Source organism: Phacochoerus africanus, chromosome 3, assembly GCF_016906955.1.
Source record: "Phacochoerus africanus isolate WHEZ1 chromosome 3, ROS_Pafr_v1, whole genome shotgun sequence".
In the NCBI taxonomy this organism is placed as follows: domain Eukaryota; kingdom Metazoa; phylum Chordata; class Mammalia; order Artiodactyla; family Suidae; genus Phacochoerus; species Phacochoerus africanus.
In genome coordinates this window covers 78,185,832-78,203,279 of record NC_062546.1, presented here as the reverse complement: position 1 = coordinate 78,203,279, position 17,448 = coordinate 78,185,832, and the positions used below count along the sequence as shown (strand labels likewise).

General features: G+C 37.4%; 1 protein-coding gene across 1 annotated transcript in view; it reads left to right on the top strand.

The window, feature by feature from the left end:
• Positions 1-3,536: 3,536 nt before the first annotated feature.
• HNMT (histamine N-methyltransferase) overlaps positions 3,537-17,448 on the top strand; it is a 35,145-nt gene continuing 21,233 nt past the window's right edge. Inside the window, 2 exon segments of the mRNA XM_047772022.1 lie at positions 3,537-3,763; positions 9,555-9,607. Of these exon segments, the coding sequence (XP_047627978.1) occupies positions 3,627-3,763; positions 9,555-9,607 (190 nt within the window). The 5' untranslated portion in view covers positions 3,537-3,626.

The window sequence follows — 17,448 nt, the reverse complement described above, 5'->3', positions numbered from 1 at the left end:
AAGAGAGAGAGATTCTGACTAAGAACCAGGAAACAAGCCCTCATCGAACAGAATCTGCTGGAGCCTTGATCTTTGACTTTCCAGTCTCTAGAATTTTGAGAAATAAATGCTTGTTTTGTAAGACATTATATTTGTTATAGCACTCCAAATAGACTAAGAATTACAGAACTATGGAAGAGACACTTTTGGGAGTAGGGCTATCCCAGGAGCCAACTTCAAAATTTTCAATGGGCTAGTTATATGGAGAAGGAATTAGAATCATTCTGTTTAATTTAAGCAACCAGAGATAGGAGTATTATGTAGAAATTCTAGGGAGCCAGAATTTGGCTAAATACAGACTCTCATGAGAACACTGGTCTGGGGATTTTATAGACTAGACTTACATGTCCAACCTGCCCTATCCTTTGCTCAAGTAGGCACATTATAGGAGGATCTGCTGTGAGGGGAGGAAAGCACAGGGACACATACAGGTAAGCATTACAGTCTGCAGGGATGCAATGGCAAGTCTAAAGAAAGCTGAAACATAAGTGTTGATAATTGTGGGGAGGGAGGGTTCAGAGATTGTCTTGGATTTAACAAGAGAGAGACAGTGAGAAGATAGTAAATGTTTGGGGGGAGAGGAGTGCTATCAAAACTCTGCTTTCAGAAACTGAAATTGGCAGGGTTTTTTTGTTTGTTTGTTTGTTTTTAAACTGTCTAGGATCTGCATGACTCCCAATGCAGGAAAGCCTGAGAGAAAACCAGCACTGCAGTTGAAAAAGAGAGACAGACAGACCCAAAGTATTGCTGCAAAACTCAGCCTCTGTCCACAAGTGCTGAATAAAAATGTGGAGACAGAGTTTTGGGTGAAAGAGGAAAAAATAGCTTTATTTCTCTGCCAGGCAAAGGAGACTACAACAGGCTGATGCCTTAAAGACAGTGCACTCCTTTGGGAGAGAATAGGAAGTGGTTTTATAGTTCAGAAGTAGAAAATAGGACAAGGACACATAAAGATGGGGTAGATGCAAGCTTTCATTCTTCTTCAGAGTTGGTGGTTAATGGCCCCAGGACTGGTGCTGGTGGTCCTCCTCTCTGATTTTCATTTGTTGGGGGTTTTCAGTTGGGCAGAAGAACTCAAAGATATTGTTATATATTCCTTGAAGAGGAACCAGGACCCTGCCTCAAGGCTGCACTATTGTTTCTTCACTGCTCCTCCCCGCCACCCCACACTTCCCTGATTAGCAACTATTTGAGCCTGTCCTTTGGAACTCAGGGAAGGTCAAGGAGGCTGAAGCTTATTCCCTAAAAACAAGAAATGGGGGACACAGAAAGGCTTGTGCGCAAGAGCCCCACAAGGCCCTGCTCAGTTTCAGTGTCATGGAAGCAGTGCAAATGGAAAGGAAATCTTTAATGAAGCAACATGAAGAGCAAATTGTTGGGAAAGATGCCACAAGTGAGGCAGGTGATAGCCTCAGGTGAAGATTTGAGTTCAAGGTAGCTTTTTAGTAGGAAGATAGAGGTCAAGTTTATTTCTTTTCAGCAGAATAGCACAGAGTAGACCCTTACTAAGTATTTGTTTGGTAGACGAATACATGAGTGAATGATTTGGATTGAGTTCTAAAGAGAAGAGTGGAAAATAGTAACAGATGAGTTAAAAGCTGCAAGAGTCAGTATGAGGAAGGCCAAGCTAGTTGCAGAGAGATAGAAGCTAAGTAACTCATTTATGGAGACCTAGGAGCTAGATTAGGGTCAGCCAACTAGGGCCTGTGGGCCAGACCAGGCCAGCACCTGATTTTGCACAGCCCATGAGCCAAGAATAAGCTTTACATTTTAAACAATTGGAAAAATCCGGAGAAGAGTAATATTTTGTGACATGTGCAAATAACGTGAAGTTCAGTTCTCAATATCCATAAAGCAATTGCTTTAAATGTTATCTACATAATTTTCCCCACAACACTATGAGAGGTAATACATTGTTCTCATTTCTGATGAGCAAACTGAAGCTTAAGTTTCAATCAAGATCACACAGTTCATTAGTGGCAGCATCAGAAGCTACACCCACATTAATCTGCCTTTCCAGACTTCCTATTTCCTCTAGGATAAAAGCACTGGCTCTCAGAGTAGTGACACCATGAATTGCTTATAGGAGAGGGTTGAGGTGAGTGCTAAATGCTTGGAGGGCAGCTTTGGAACTGAATCAGAGGAATTTGTTGGGCTTCAAGGCCCCTTGGAGGAGACTGAACTCAAAGTCTCTGGCCAAGACAAGAATTACCAGACCCTTATCATCACTCCACCTGTCTATTTGTAAGGCTCCTTTCCCTACCTTGAGCAACCTGGCCTACTCATTCCTGCCCCCAGCTAGAAAAGTTATGTGGCCCACTCCTCACTGACTTCTATTGGGAACTTATATACCCCCAACCAACCTGCAAGTGTATCGGAAGACCCCTCTTTCCCCAACCAGTTAGCAGGTCAGCAGGTGTTATTGAGAGATCTCTCTTCTCCCAGGGTTATAAAAACAGACAGGACTATGTGCTTATTGTTGTATCTCCCCGATTATCAGGAAGTTGTCCTACTGCTCCTACAGAGTCTCTTATCTCAATAAACTCTACTTTCTCTCCACCTCACCATGCTCAACAAACTCTTGTTTCTTTTCATCCCAATACTTCTTCCAACCCACCTGCACAGACCACAACAGAAGGGAATGGTTTAGACAGACACACTTCCGAGAGGAATTAACTCATTTAACTGCCGTAACTCCTCCAGGAGTTCGACACTATTATTAACGTCCCATGTTGGATAAGGGGTGGCTTTTTTTTACACACCATTTCCCAGGTAAAAGGCCTGGATACTCAAAATACTTTGTGTCTTTTGATTGGTGACACCACTGGGTCTCCAAAAGTTCTTCCAATATTCCAATCTTATTTTTCTGTAAGTCCATGTTCAGAAGCACTTAGGAAAGGCTTCCTATGGATTGAAGAATTTCGGTGGCCTGCCTGCTTTCCCTGAGCATCCTCTCTCTGGTCCCTCATTTTCTGCCCCCCCCCCCCAACCCCCCCAGTCACAAGTCAATCAGCATGTGAAGAAATGAAGTAAAGAAGTGTAAGGTTCTAGTGAAGGGTAAGAAAGCTTGGGGGCAGATGACAGTCTTTTGTCAAAGATTCAGCAGCTGTAGATTTCTGGAAGTGGTTTACAGCCTTACCACAGGCTGCTTTACTCCTGTGTTTATGGCCTTTGGCCCTTTAAAGCAGCCACATTCCCATTTGGAATTTCACTAGGGGCGGCTGCTGCCAAAACAGGAAGTGATTTGAATGTAGTCTGTTTTTCGGACTTTCTGAACTTCTGGAGTTCTGAAACAAGTTTTAGCCGCAGGTTTACTGCTTTGCTTTCCTACTAATTTAAAACACCTGTGCAGGGGTTAAAGTCTCAGTGGCCAAGTCCAAAGTCCTGTACAAATACTGACTCAGAAATGAGCTTCGCACACCCAGCCTTGCTTGCCAGCTCGTTAAATTCAAAAGACTTTTTTTTTTTTTTTTTTTTTTGATAGAGACTGGTGGGGGTGAAAAGAGAAAGAAGGAACTAGGAAGAGAAAGAAGGGAAGAGGGAAGTTAAAGCTTCCTTCCCTCCCTGTCTTTCTCAGAAAACCAAACATGGCATCTTCCATGAGGAGCTTGTTTTCTGACCACGGCAGATATGTTGAATCTTTTCGGAGGTTTCTCAACAATTCCACGGAACACCAGTGCATGCAGGAATTCATGGACAAGCAGCTACCAGGCATAATAGCAAGGTAACAAAACAAGGCCTTTTTTGATCCCAGGGACGAGCCTCGGGCTCATTCTGTGCAGTGATAGATGGGGTTGAGCCTGGCTCTGCAGGCTGGGTGCAGGGATAAGAACGAGGCAGGTACTAAGAACAGCTCTGCTTGCCCCCTTCTCCTGCCGCGTTTCAGTTCGATGCTCTCTTTAAACATTCAAAGGCTCTGATTTGTGCTGGATTTCCAGCTGCAGGGAGATAAGCGTTAACCATTTAAGGCACAAATCCACGTTCCTCGGGGTAAAGATAATATCCAAATCTTTGAGCTCATATTTTTCAGCCCTCTAAAAAAAAAATCCCAAATGGAGTCTATTGTTCTTTTCATTAGAATCAAAATAATTACCAAATACTATTTACCCCTGAGGATTGAGTGGGTGGATGCCTCTCAATTCTCTTAATATCCATTTAAATTCATTTTCCTTATCCATTATTATAGTTATCACTCTCTCTTAAAAAAAAAATTGCCTTTTACTTTCAACTTAATATTAGCTATGTGGCCCTGAAAAAGCATTTTCCCATTATCAGTGAAACTTGCTAGTTCCTATCCTTCTCCAGACTCCTTTTTTTGGTGATTAATGTGTTCAATTTGTGCCAGAGCTGATAAGCATTATGAGAGTAACAGATTCCACATGCTAAAGATAATCAAATAACCTATCTGGGGGTGGGTTGCTGTAACTTACTCTGCTTCAGGAAATAACGATGGAAAACTGGGGAGAAAAGACTATGGATCCAATTTGCAACAGCAAAGGAAACTGATATTTTTATCTTTTGCTGGATTTTCCTATTGTAGGCCTGCACTTCTTTCATCAGGATAGTTAACTCTGCCTGACCAGAGAAGGCATTGTTGGATGTATATGGAATTTTGTTTCCCCTTTTATCTTCTATTTTTCGTGGTTCAGTTTTTGTGTGCTTTTTAAAAAAATGAGTATTATATAATATGTTAACAATAAGTGAAAGGGTAACAATGCAAAAATCAAAGCAGACAGCAAATATAATTTCTTATCTAGGACCTAATCATAGTTCACTTTTTTTTGTTCATTTCAAAAATTAAAGGTAATGAGTTATTTTGAGTTCTTGTGCAGTATTAAGTATCTGTGTTCATGTCTGTGGCTTATGCAGATCCTTTGTTTACTTCAGCTGTCAATTTGATTTGAACATGTACTTTGGATGCACAAAATACAACAAATGATTATGACCCCTGCCCTGTCTTCAAGGTGTATACAATCTAATTGGAAATACTGAATGTAAAATTTGCGAAATACTGAAGAATTTTCAAAGGCATAATTAAGCTTGCACTATAGTGGTAATATACAGTTAGAAATCATCTGAATCAAAGTACCATTTATTAAAAACAGCATTTTTTTTTTTTTTGCTAAAGGTGACAGGGAATGAGATTTAGCTGAAAGGGCATCAAAATTGCTACTCAGAGTTCCTGTCATGGCTCAGCAGAAACAAATCTGAGTAGTAACCATGAAGACGCAGGTTCCATCTCTGGCCTTGCTCAGTGGGCTGGGGATCCGGCATTGCCCTGAGCTGTGGTGTAGGTTGCAGACCTGGCTCAGTTCTGGCTTTGCTGTGACTGTGGTGTAGGCCAGTGACTGCAGCTCATTGGACCCCTAGGCTTGGGAGCCTCCATATGCCGCAGGTGCAGCTCTAAAAAGACCAAAAAAAAAAAAATTGCTATTTAAGTTGTGTATAAGTTACAAGTAGGCAACATGCCTTCTTAATCTTACATTTTTATTAAAGCAAGATGTGCTCATGTTTTTAAAAGTCAAGTGATTCTAAAAAGCTTATAACAGCAACAAAAATAGTGCTTTCTTGCTATACCCACTCTCAGTCCTGATTCAGGATCCCCAGAGAAAACCACTGTCAACACTCTACATCATTTTGTTGTTTCTTATGGAATTTTCATTCCTAATTATTCTTTCTTAATTTTGATATATTAAAATAGCTAAATAAACATGCACATCCCTCCCCCCTACCATGTCAATTCAATATATATAGATACAGATAAACACACAATATATATGTCCAAGTTTTGGTTAAATAATTTGTTTATATCATTTTGCCTGTGTACATATTGTTCATAATTGAACAATGCATTTATACTATAATTACATTTCTTTTTATGTACAATTTTTTTTTGTTTTTCCTAGAGTTAACTATTGTCTCGATTTTAATTTATTTTCTTAGTTTTCTATGAACCTATTGCTACTTAGTCCCCAAGAAGGAGTATTAATCTCTTCACATATATTCCAACAGATCAAGTAATCTATTAATTTCTCCCCATGGAAACATCTTTTCTGTTTTTGTTTTTGTTTTTTTTCCTCAGTCTGAGGTGTCTTGCTCTTGGCCTGCTATACAAGCATTGATGAGGGAATATATTTCACCTTGTAGAATTTTCCTCTCCTCTCTCCAGTAAGAATTCCCTGGTTCTGAATCTCATGCTGTCCTTTTCTTTATTTATTTAGTCTTTTTGTTTTTGCTACTCATACTTTACAAGTTTTCTAAGAAAGAGTGCATGGGATGTAAAATTTTTGAGAGACTTTGTATACTTAAAAATGCTTTCACTCTTTACTCATCTCTGTTAGTTTGGGTACAAACACTATGCTGAAAATGCTTTTATATCAAAAATTTAAAGATATTTTTTCCATAGTCTTGTAGCTACTAGAGTTACTATTGAGAAATCTCATGCCGTTCAAATTTCTCATCTTTGGCTCATGACTTTTTGTTGTTTGTGTGTGTGTGTGTGTTTAATATTTTTATCTAGAATTCTGCAATTTTAAGACATGGGTTATTGCATGGATCTTTTCCACCCATTTTTTGTGAGTAGTCCCTGGAGCATTTCAATTAAGAATCAGTTCAGGGAAACTGTGATATGATTTAATCATTCTTTCTTCTGTTTTCTCTTTCTGGAATGTCTATTCATCAAACAGAAGACCTCCTGAACTGATTCTCTAATTTTCTTATATTTCCAGCTCTTACAGTTTTAACTTTCAGCCCCTCTATTGTTTTCTATTATATTTTTAATTTCCAAGAATGCCCCTTTGTTTATAACACCCTGTTCATCTTGCATAGATATGATACCCTCTTATATTTATTATAAAATTTTCCTCTGCTCCCTGCACATTCCTTCTTCAATCCCCTTTTCTGTTTCTTTTGGTTTCTCTCAGGGTAGGGGAGCTCCCCAACTTCCTGATTAGCCTTTCTTGGCCATCCAATCAAATAATGAGGCACTAAAAAGTGGTTCAGACACTCCTTGTGTATGTAAGGGAAGAGTCTGTTGAGTGCCTGGTACTAATTGGATTGGATGTGGACTTAGCTCTTTGAGGGAAGGTTCTCAAATGGCAGTGTAGATTAATTTATTTGAAATGGATTGTTTCTCCAGGGAAGAATAATTCAATCCCCTATTTGGAGCTGGAGGGGAGGTAAGGAGGGTAATAGTAAACAGGTGTAAACAGTAAAGTTTGTTGTCACACATACTGCATTTATTGCCTTGCCTGAAAAGTAGCAAATTTTTAATAATTGTTGGTTATCATTCTAATATATGAAATAGGATAATAATAATAGTATCTATCGCATAGTGGCATAAGGATTCAAAGAGTTATTTCATGAAAATCACTTAGTTGTGCCTGGGATAATAATTGTAAGTTGGGTGCTCGTTATGTGCAGACACATTTCTAAAAGATTTACATGAATTATATCATTTAATCCTCACAACTCCTCCATAAGGTCAAAAGGTTACTATAACCCTGCAGGGTAGGCGGCATTATCCTATTTCTTAGTAATAAAGGCATAGAAAATTTAAATAATTTGCTCAAGATTACATCTTAGTAAATGGGGGATTTCAACTTAGGTGCACTGCTCCATAAACTCACTTTCACAGATAGAAATATTTTTAGGAATTAACCAAGAGCACAGACAAGAATGGGTATATTAAGATTCATGATTATGAGCTGGAAGATAGTTAGCACTAAGGAAGGTAACCCATTCACAGGTATCCTTGACTTTTTGCCTTCCAGTGTCCTTAGGAGCCTTGCTTCAACTTCTGTCTTCATCCTATTCCTCTGGGCAGGTTCTTTACTTTAGCCAAAAACCAGGCTTACTTATCATCCTAAAGCACAAACAACAATCATTCTTTCAGGTCAAGTTTCCCCTCTAGCAGTCTCCTTTTTACCTTCTCTTCCACCTTTTTAAAAAAATCTCTAGATTTCTTCTTTCTTGAGTTCACTTCTGATTCCACTGCCATCAGACTATGCCTTCATCCTCATTTTAAAATTGCTATCATCAAAGATGCTCATATTGCCAAACTCAGTGGAGAGTTTTCCTTTTTTATTTTTTAGTATTACACTCTGCCACCACCAATGGCCTTTTCCTTCTCTAATACTCCTATAATCTCTCTGAGCTTTATTGTTTCCACTCTGTCTTTGTGTTCCCCACTATCCTGTGACTTTCAAAACTGATATTGTGTCATAATCCCACTGGTCTTCTCTTTGCAATATCCTCAAGTGACAGAATCTACTTCTCTAGTTTTGACCATTATTTTCTGATAATTCTCCAGAATACATCATTGACCTTGATCTCTTTCCTATCCAGCTTCAATCTTGCATATCAAAATGTCTCTTGTTGAATTCAGATTTGGCAAAAAACCAAAAAAAAAACCACACGGCAACCAAAAAACTAACAAAACATACATTTGCTGTACAATTACATCCTTCCGCTTCTTTTTGGATACTATGCTTTACATAGTCAACAAGATTGGAAATATGACAGTCATTGTGCCCCTTGTACTTTTTTCTGACCCCCCCACCCCTTTGTTTAAATTAGTCTAATGAAAGTTCTACTGTTAGATCCCAGTCCATCAGTTCCACTCTTTATATTCTAGAGCTATAATGTTAGGCTTTATTATCTCACATTTCAATGTGATAGCAAAGCGGTATCTTATTCATTTCTATATATTAGTGCCTAGGATAGGCACATAATAAATGTTTAATAAACATTTGTTTATTGAAAGGAAGCTAGCAGGAGGAAGCAAAGAAGGCAAACACAGAGATAGTATGAATCACCTTAGCCTTTCTCCCATGAATGGCTTATTATATCACCAACTCAAAGACCCACATTTTTCTGTTTTTGTTCTCCCCCCAATTTTTTTTTTTTCGCTTTTTAGATCTGCACCTGAGGCCTATGGAGGTTCCCAGGCTAGGGGTTGAGTCAGAGCTACAGCTGTCAGCCTACGCCATAGCACAGCAACGCAAGGCAGGATCCAAGCCATGTCTCTGACCTACACCACATCTCATTGCAAGTTCAGATCCTTAACCCATTGAGCAAGGCCAGGGATAGAACCTGCAACCTCATGGTTCCTAGTCAGATTCCTTTCTGCTGAACCACAATGGGAACTCCTTCCAAACAATCTTTAAACAAATGTTATCTCCTATCTCTGATCTGTTTATAGTGCTGTTCCTTTTTTTAAAATCTTTTTATTTATTTTATTAAATGATTTTTATTTTTTCCACTATGGCTGGTTTACAGTGTTTGGTCAATTTTCTACTGTATAGTGCTGTTTCTGAAAGTCTCCCAATTCAAGATTGTTAATGAACCTTTGCTTCTAAAGATTTCTAAAGACAGTGAAATGACTGAGACCTTTCATGTTGGCCTAATTTTTTTTCACTGTAATTTTAGTCTGTTCTTTTTAACTAAATTTGATAATCAGATTTTACAAACTGCATGGCACATTTTTCTTATACTACATAATTTTTTTTTTTCAGCATTGGAGACACAAATTCTGAAATTAAGATTCTAAGCATTGGTGGAGGTGCAGGTATGAATAACACATTTTAAAATTTGTATTTCACTCCCAACATCATACTGTTTGATGGCAATATTGTTCATCTTTTAGGAAAACCATTTTCCTTTGCTTTTGGAAGAGATTAGTTTATTTGAAACTAGTGAGTGCCATATCACTTCAACTAAGAATAATGCCCCCATAGATTGATAAGGTTTAGGACATCAGCCTTCATTATTACCTGTCATTTGGAAGAGTATGGCTTACTTTTTTTAAATAAATGAAGAAAGTGGAAAAAATATAGAATGATTTTATCCAAAATGATTTAACTCTTCATGGAAAGGGAAAATTTCATAGGACATTCCTTAAGCTTGTGCTACTTAAAGTGAGGTCCATAGACTGGTTGCTGTTTTGCAGACTGTTACTGGTGTACTTGGAGACAAGCATGTAGAGATTATTAGAATGTAAATCAATGCACAGTTCCTTTCTTTGAGAAAGAATTGCTAGGGGGAATATATGCTTGATGACATCATTTATTCATACTCTTATGGCCCCACTCTGAGTTGCACAGGCCTAAATAATTCTCTTCCTCCGGTTCACTTTCAAAGCTTCCCTTTAAGCAATCAGCACACTCCTCAATTCCCTTTCCTAAGCAGTTCGGGGTCTCACTACTCTTAGAACTAGTGCATTTATTCTAGGGAAAATGGGAGGTCTGGAAAGGCAGAGTAATGTGGGTATAGTTTCTGACTCCCACTAATGAACTGGGTGAACTTGACTGAAACACATTTCAATTTGCTCACCAGTAAAATGGGAACAATGAATTTATATTCATAGGGTTGTAGTGAGATTTATAAAGTTCATAAAGTACACCTATTAGATGCAGGTAGGTCTTTTCTGCAAAAATAAAACAAGAAAATTCATCTCCATAATGAGACTCATATCAAACTCTTTAAGCAGTGTTTGCTTTACTTTTAAGTGGCTGGTCATCTAGACTTAATACAATAATAATATATATAGTATATATAATAATATAATACAGTATTATATAACAATATATAGAGTAACATATATTATTTATATGTTTGTTTATTATTGTTTTCTTTTGAAACATCACTAAGTGATGGCTTCATATAAGTTACCACTTGGTAATGATGGACACTTGTCACATAGTGCCAAATGGTAACCTCTTGAGTCTCTTAAATGTAAGTGTTCTAATGCCATATGAGTGAGTTGAATTGTGGCCATTGGCCTTTTTTTTTGGGGGGGGGTGCTGCTACACCTGCTACATATTGGAGTTTCCAGGCTAGGGGTCCAATTAGAGCTGCCCTGCCAGCCTATGCCACAGCCAAGCAATGTGGGATCCAAGACCCATCGGTGACCTACACCATAATTCCTGGCAATGCCGGATATTTAACCCACTGAGTGAGGCCAGGGATCGAACCACCATCCTCATGGATACTAGTAGGGTTCATTACCACTGGGGCACAATGGGAACTCCCAAATTGTGGTCATCTTAATGCAATGATAACCAGTGGGATAGGATAGCTAGTTTTTTATGTCATTATTTGCTCGTTTTTCATAAAATACACTATGATATAATGTAATAAAGACTGGCTTTTAAAATAATTTTACTTATTATCATCTTTCAGCAAGAAAATAGAAACCAACAAGGACAGATAATGAAAGATATTGTCATGAATGATTTAATACAGTATGTTTAAGCTAAAATACTCCATTATTGCTTGTGATATTTTATGTCTTGAGGATTATAAGAGTGATGAATTGCCCAAAGAGTATCCTATTAATTCATTTAACTAAGACAGTCATTTCCAGTGTGTTTTGCATATGAATTTCAGGCAACCACAGGCAATGAGACTATCATTTGATAGTGTCACTTGTACTTGGACAAGAAGTCCTACAAGGAAAAGTAATTAAAAACAATCTCTACCATGGCCAAGTTAATTGACCTTTTAATATAAAGTTAATTGAATTTCTAATGTAAATTTATTCTGATGCTTATAAACTATCCAAAGAAAGGAACATGTGGCCCACACAGTGATTCCTTAATGTAAAGGCGCACAGAGGGGCCAAAATACAGAACTTTTCAAAACAGAGGGAGCAACACTTGGTGTTCTTTTGACTGAGCCCTATCACTGTATTAATAACAAGCCCTGCCTTGGGGAGAATGTGGGTGCCCTTTAAGGTCATTTTTCATAAGAAACTGATCAGAGCTCCAAGAGAAATTCCAGCTGTAAATACTTAGCCTTCTCTGCTCAAGTAAGTTACATGAAATCAAACGCAATGCACCTAAAACTCCTAGGTCTAGAATTCCTTGGCATGAAAGAGTAGTGTTTTGGGGGAAGGATACCCCACTCAGTTAGTATGAGTGCTTATGCACTATCTGGGAGATGCTTACCTAGTAATCTGTCCTTGCCTAACTCCAAGTGCTACATGTGCAGAAGAACAATGTATTAGTATACAGTGAGGAGCTTCCCGTCCTAGCTTTGGAGAAATGGTCTTCCCACATGTCCACGATATACAGTGTGCTGAGACTTTTGCATTATCCTGTGGCTTATATATCCTTCCCAATCTATCACTAAACTCCAATCCCTGGCAAATAAGGCCATTGGCCCCATCTAATATCTTGTGCTCTGCTTCCATAATGATCTTACAAAGTTCTCTTCTGGTCTTAGCTGTGGAGCCTCTCTGGTTTCACTTCCTTAGATGTTCTCTTCTTGGATGCCCAGACACCTACAGATCTTATTCTGCACATCTCTGGTGCAAGTGTTCTCTCTGCATTCAAAATGGTGCTACCACTTCTCACCATCATGATGAAAAAAAAAAAAAACTCTAAATGCAAATACACTAAGAATGTCCCTAAATCAAATTTCTGCATTTAGATCACTTAATGCTTGGGTTCTTTGGGGACCTGCTCGATTTTCTCAGAAACATGAGCAGGGGGTGCTATGCACCCTTTTTTTCTTCTGCCTCTTCTATAGAGGTTGGTATTTGGATGAAGAAGGAATTCATAGTTTAAGGAAGAATGTAAGGTTTTGGAAAAATGTGTTTGGCAATTCAGTTCAGAAGCCAAGAAATTATTAGGGCTCTGAGCTTTTCAAAAGAAAGGAAATCAATGGAAAACTTTTTGATGTTTTCTGTAAGTGATTTACCACATCAATAAAATACAATCAATAAGAAATATTGCTGTTCATAGATTATACGTTTAATATTTGAAATATATAGGTGTACCCCCCAAAAGAAAAAGAGGAAATTGGGGGAAAAAACAAATTGTGTACAGAAATACAGACCATGTAGTTTTTACAAATTCCAAATAGGGAAGTGTAAAGTTATGTGTGTATGTGCATGAGTTTGTGCGTGCTAATGAACAAAATGAGCAAAGGGAATTGCATTATTCAAGATCTCAGAGTATTTATATCATGTTCATTTCAGTAACTGTTTTTGGATATTGAAAGCAACTGCATTGAATTCTAAGTCTCACAGAATATGGTTTTTGGTCCATCATCAACACTGATGCTTCCTAAAATTAAACCACCTAATGGTGCACCATTATTATTCAACTTTTAATGAGTGTTGTCTTTATGTTTGATGGTACATGGAGAAAAAGAAACACATATTCTTTTTGATGAGGGAGAATGCTATTAATTTACAGTGCATGCATTTATGCTTGGAAAAATTTTCCATAAGGCAGTAATGGGCAATGTGTTCTCCTTGCTCTGGGCTCTGCTTAAAGGAGAATCATTTATCTGTACATTGTTCAGTTCTCATGTTCAAATGCCAGAAAATTTTATAAGGTTTGGACAGGACTATAACTCAAATAATCTCATTTTTTTCCAGCTTTCTACTTCTAGTTTTATTAACCTATTGTGTACCAACTCAGTTATCATACTTTATATATAATAATGTATATACATTTATAGAAAAATTTTAATCTATTGAAGCAACTAACATATGAAATACATGTGGTATGAACCCTCTTTGGGTAATATTTATGCTGACATATGTTGAGAGCAGTTTTTCTTATTCTGTCATAATAGATACCAGTGTTACCACCAAGATTAAAAAATAGGAGTGAATGTAGAGACCAACAAACCCTCATTCTACAAACAGAAAACCTGAGAACTGACAAGGCAGAAAAACAAACAAACTCAGTCTCTTGACTGCAGTGCAGTATAACAAACTGTACTAAACAGATATAAAATTTACTTATTGACCTGGCAAAGAGGTGTGGGATATTTACTAAGGATGATCTATTTGAAAATCTAACTTTATCTGATTATTAATCTTGTTTCCTTTCATAAATGACCTGTTAGGGTGACACTGAAGTTGAATTTTCTAAGCTAGATAGATAGAACAAATGTAAGAGCTGGAAGAGCCAATATATTCGTTTAGAAGCAGAAGCTGAGAGGAAGCAAAGGTTTATATGACCAATGGTCCAGAGTAAGCCAACAGTCTATACAAGAAATTTAGGAATGACTGAGGAAATATGGGGACTCAGGGGACTTTTTTTGCCCTAAAAAAAAGAATTTAAATGTGCTTATTGCCACCCTCAGATATTTCCTGTTGAGCAAATGACAGAATATTTTTTCCCTAAAGGGCCAGTGGTTGAAAGAGAGAGATTTCTTTGTTTGGTATTAGAATTTACTAATGATTAAACCTGTTCAGAAGTGAAAATACACATCTTGGGATATAGAGCTACCTGTCACTCTAGGCATATCAGCCTAGGCTGGAAAAATACTTTTCAGATATTCTATGGAAGGGACTCAGGCATTGATTTCTTGGGTGTTTGGGCTATGAAAGGTGCTTTCAGTCCAGAAAATCTGTGGTTTTATAAGAACCTACTAGAAAGAAGTACTCATTTCTCTAGAGTAGCGTGGCTAACACCATGCTTGGTTATATTGAAGAGGTGGAATTTAAATAGGACTTTGAGACATGCAGGTGGTTTTTAGTCTGGATTCTAATTGCCTTATAATTTGAAATTAGTAAGAACTGTTTTACTCATGTGCAGCATGAATAAAACTTACTCAATAACCAGAAGATTATAGACTCTAGCCAATCACTAATTTACTGGATTTAGAACTGTCTACTTTAGGTAAACATAGTTTGGAGCCTCATATATAAAGTACTTGTTAAAGGCATTCATAACTATATTATTTAAAGTAAACTATTCTCCATATATAAATTTACCAAAATAATTTGCCTCGTATTACATTTAAAACTTTCAGTGAACAGGGAAGTATTGTTAAGATAGACACATTAGAGTTGAGAAAGGTCAACATAATGACAACACTGGAACCACTGTCATTAAAACAAAAGTAAAAACAATTGTTTTGCTAACTCAATAAGGTTTTAAACAGGAAAACAGGGAATAATGAGCAGAGTGAAAACAAAACTACCATTATCTGCTACTTTTCTAAGTGTAAATGTCTGTATACTTAGAAAAGCAAATAAACTCAGTTGTACAGCCATAAAATTAATAAGAATGCAGTAATGGCCTGATTCACGTAAAACAGGAAAAAAAGGCAATATAGTAGATCCACTTTTCTTTTTTTTTAACACGTGTTTTTCATATACGGCTTTGATTATTTACAGTGTACTAGAAAGTCCACGGTATGTGATTATCTCTAATTTTGCTGAAGGAAAAACTGTATCTTCCCAAGACCTTATACCAGTTCGGGATGCTGTCTCTCAGGTGGTAAATGTGCTTCTACTTGACATACACTATTGAATAAAATTTTGTGATTTAATACACACAATCATATAACCCTGGTGGAGCAGGTCTGTTGTCATCCTCATTTTATACTTGGTGAACCTAATCACAGATGCCACAAGGGGCTTTGTGGTCCTAGAGACTAGGGTCAATGCCCAGGGTCTTCTGAGGCTTTGTTTTTATTAACAATAACAAACTGATAGAAGTGGTGAAAAAACATTAGATTAGTGAGCCACTAATATATTCAATCCAAAATATAAGAAACCTACTTAAAGAAAAGTTCAAATTTTTACTGAGAACAATTTGGGAAGATTTAAAAATATGCAGTAGGGATGAGGTTACAGTGACATGAAAGCTTTTATGTACAAAAGGTAAGAGTAGGAAATGTAATGAAATTTTCCTGAAAGTAACATGGCTTTATGTATCAAGAAAAGTTCTGATATTCATCTAAAGCACAAGGACCTTGTGATGCTTGTTAAAATATTGACATACTTGGTATATAACTAATCCCTGCCATGCCAGCACAGCCCCAGCTGATGCTTCAGCTTCTCCTCATAGATTCTGTACATCCTCCCCACACCCTGTATCTCAGCCCCTCACCTCCAAAAGCTCCATCAATGGGATTGGACTTGCCTGCTCAGAGGTCTTCTAAGAATATGCTAAAGTTCTTCAACCTGCCTCCTATCTCAGGAGCTGACATCTGAGGTCTGTTCAGTTTTGCGTTAATATCACCAAAGACAAAGGATCTCATTCTAACCATTAATTCTGGTTTTTGGAATTAATCTGAGAAGAAAATTTTTGCACAATTCATGGTTCATTGCCAGATGCCTGATAATAGCAAAAAATTTAAAACTACGTTATAAGTAACTACATATAAAAAACTATTTATAAAACTATATCTAAAAATTATCTCACCTGAGTAAAGAAAATTATTTGTTCAAAGGGGGAAAAAAAAAGCAACAGTGAAAAACAAAACAAAATGTTAATGTTTACTTTCTAGTAATGAGATTTACTTTCTAATTTATACTTCTGTGTTTCTAGTTTTATATAGAATTAATTTTACAGCCAGAGACAGGAAAAACAAACCCAATTAAAATTATAATCTTATACTTGAAGAGAGATGAGTAGACTTGCTGACTTCTGACAGTTCCTTCAGCTGTTTAGCTGATGCCCAAAGCACTGTTCTGACACATGTTTTCATGACAATTTTCCTTTGGCCATATTTCACCAGTAATAGTATTATACCTGTACCCATGCTTTAAGGACAATCTTGCCTATGTTGTAACTTCACAGAGCCTTTCTTCAGAGTCCATAGATTCTCCCATTGCTGCTGCGAGGGGTGGTAGCCATGGTGATGAAGGTGCAGGTGATGTGGGTCAAGAGGATGGTGGGTGTCCACTCTCTGTTCCTTCAGGTATTTGATGTTTTCTGTTGGTTATTTCTTGCTTTTTATTCCACAAAGGCATCAGCCTTTCAGACTCTACTCACACTAGGGTATAAATGACTGATGGTTTTCCTCAGTGTTTTAACTGCTATTAGTGGGGCAGGCCAGTGGAGTGAAGGTGAGAAAAACAGATCATGAGGGTTACTTTAGAAAGAGAGCATCGGAGCACACCCGGGGGCATGTGTACTGGTAATTGATGTAATCACACCAATTGCATGATTATTTTGGACTCCCTTTGCTAGTTCAAGTAGTATCAGCTTATAAATCCTGTCTTTGGGCATGAAGAAGGTAGAACAAAGCTGGCATTTTATTAAGGGTAATTCATATGACTTAAACATCACAACATTATAGACATAGAGTTTACCTCTATGTATATGTGCTTAAGTCTGTATATTTAAAATGTATAGATTGAAAAGTAGGGCAAAATTCGGTCTTTTTTTCTTGAATTGTCTATTAAATATCTCTATGCTTCAGTGTTCAGCACCCTTTGGGGCATTTTCTCTAAGTTTGTGTTTTATAGAACAATTTAGTTGCATGGCTTTTTTTAGGCCTTCTGCAGTTGCAAAGCATTCAGGCAGTATTGTTCTTAGGCCAACAGCCAGAAGACACATGAAAGCAAATGGCAATGCCCATTTGACTCAGAATTTATAATCCCCTTCCCAAGACCCTACAGCTATTTTAATATTCTATTCTCATCTTTCCATA